Raw genomic sequence first — 2,781 nt, 5'->3', positions numbered from 1 at the left:
CATGTGATTCAACTTGTCTTTTGACTTTGATTCTTACTAATCTTGGTTAAAAGTCATCCAAATTAAGAGTCATATGACCTAGGGAAATTACATTTAACATTCTTGTGTTATAATAGTAAATTAGTCAAAATATATCTTCTTTTTTCGATCTTATACGTATTTTTCTACAACACTCGTCAATCTCTGTTTTAATTTCATTTCCTATGTTTAGCTTTAGTTCGAGGGACTCTTTCTATCTTAAAGTAGCTATTTACTGATTATAATTCCGTTACACAGATGGTTAGTTATGCTAATAGAATCAATTAATCTTTTTATTAGATAAGTAATATGTTCTCTCATTTTATTTTATGGTAAAGTGATTATTAATTCTTGTTGATCATATCATTTTCACTTTAGAAGATAGCTTTCCATCACAAGAAAAACCATTAAATTTAAGAAGCCTTGAACAAAGTACATACCAGATCTATTATTTTACACATATCAAGTGATCGATTACTAAAAATAACAGCTTTACGGGTCACCGATGGAACTCTTCACACTCTAGCTAATTCTTGTTCTTGAGTTTCTTGCTCTTTGTGTTTCTTCACTTTCTCGTTCTTACTAGAAACAAAGCGTAATATGAGGAGGAAACTAACTAGCGCGAACACCGCAGCCCACACAATCATAATAACCGCGAAAGCACTCCCAACATTTTTAATAATTTCAGGAGTAACCATCATGGCTCCAAACAAGTAAGTAACAACAAGGCTTGTGATAGTGATACACATGCCAATCAACAAGAACCACGTCACCGATGTATTGTCCAGAGAGAGGCCACTCACCAGTAAGAGACAAACACTTAGTGACGATATGAAACATATGGTGTTGCATATCAAGAACCCTAAGTAATATTTTTTTTTCATCAGGGCTACAACAGATTCCCCGGGGCAAATTTGTATGTTTGTTTGATTAGATGCAAAACAGATTGGCGTCTCACCGTCCGGTGCTGGCACGACACCCCCGGGCGGGTTGATGGCGGATTGAAAGGTGATGGTTGCTATTATGGAAGCCGTCAGACTGAGGCTCTGTCTCATATCTTGAAACCATTTGCTTTTGTCCTGATAAGCTAGTGACTGCACTCTATTAAGCTTAAGAAACTTGGCACATCCTTTATCTGCGTGTGCATCACCTGCTGTTCCCATCTGTATTTGGAATAAGCAAGAAATTGAAGCAATGATGTATGTTAATTATGATGTTCTCACTTGTTCAACTTGATTTTTATCGTGTGTGCCACCGACATATGTTGCATGTAAAATAGTCATTTTTCTTTTTTGATTTTCTAAGATAATCTCTTAATTAATGATTAATTTATTGTGAACAAGAACTTTTATTTTTAATTTATTATTGATTAATAAGTTACTCTATATATAAAATAGAATTTAAAATTTTAATACTTATTTAAATAAATAAATAAATAAATTAGAGCAATTTTAATTATATATATAATTAATAAATATTATTATTTTTAATTAATAAATAATAATTTACTCTTATATTTATAGATATTTTATACACAAAAAATATATAATTTATATTTATATTTTTAAAAATTTATATACATAAATTAATAAAATATATTTATTAAAAATAATTTAATGTTTATACTTACTAATATTTTGATTGACGTTGAAAATGAGTGTGTCGTGAGGATTTCTATTCTGGTGTAAATGTAATAGTGTGTAGATAAGTTTTAGCATTGATAAAAGACAAAATCAAATTATCGATCGAAAGCAATCATGGCTTCATTATTGGAACAAGACAATAATGATAAAAGTTTCTCAAAAAGTTGCATCCTTTTGGTAAACGAAAGAAAAGAATATGCAATTATTTTGATAGTCTTAATCATTATATTACAAAAATTTAATGTTGTTAGCATGCATATTTGGAATAAGTAGGCCTAAAACGTTTTTTTTTTAAAGATGTTTTTATATTGTATTTTAATTGGTTTCTGTATAATTTATTTGGTGTTCCTCATCACATATTATTAAATTTCGCAAAAAATTTTCTTTTCAAAAAAAATAAAAAACATTTAATTTGGACTAAAACAAAAAATGTAATAGATTAAGTATTAGATTTTTTTAAAAGATTATTTACATAAAAAATATATCACATTTATCAATATATGTATATAAAACAAGCACTTAAAATTTTTATAAATAAAAAAATAATTAATTTTTATTCGTATAATATATAAAATAATTACTATATTATTATTATATTATAGATTAAAATTTACTAATTTAAATTTTGTTTTTATTTTAAATATAAGCATTAGAAATAAATAATTTTTTTATAATAAGATGTAACGTAACAAAATATATATAATACTAATTAGTTTTAAAAAAATTATGAAAAGATGGTTTTTTTTTAATAAAGTGTTATTAAAAATTAACATTATAAAAATTAATTTCAACCAATATGATATAATAGGTTATTAAATATATTTAATACAAAACACATTGAATATAAATTTTTATTGAGTTTAAATTTTAAATAATTTTTAATTAAATTTTGAATATTTTTATTTTAAAGAGTTAGAATATTTTAACATCATTTTTTCCGTATCTTTTTAATTGAGTCTTTGATTTTTTAAATTATAAACCTTATTTATAATTAAGAGTAATGTTTTAACACCACCAATTAGTCACACATATAAAAATACAAGAACAATTCTATTGTCATAATTATAATCTAACTTTATAAGTAATACAATACAATAAAACTATATATAAGTAATATAAC

General features: G+C 25.2%; 1 protein-coding gene across 1 annotated transcript; it reads right to left on the bottom strand.

Annotated features, from left to right (window-relative positions):
- Positions 1 to 533: 533 nt before the first annotated feature.
- On the bottom strand, positions 534 to 1,181 carry LOC112800910 (uncharacterized). The gene has a single exon (XM_025843363.3). It carries the CDS (start codon positions 1,179 to 1,181, stop codon positions 534 to 536), a length of 648 nt encoding a protein of 215 aa, XP_025699148.1.
- Positions 1,182 to 2,781: the final 1,600 nt, after the last annotated feature.

Source organism: Arachis hypogaea, chromosome 5 (assembly GCF_003086295.3).
Source record: "Arachis hypogaea cultivar Tifrunner chromosome 5, arahy.Tifrunner.gnm2.J5K5, whole genome shotgun sequence".
Lineage (NCBI taxonomy): Eukaryota > Viridiplantae > Streptophyta > Magnoliopsida > Fabales > Fabaceae > Arachis > Arachis hypogaea.
This window is presented reverse-complemented; position numbering and strand designations above follow the sequence as displayed.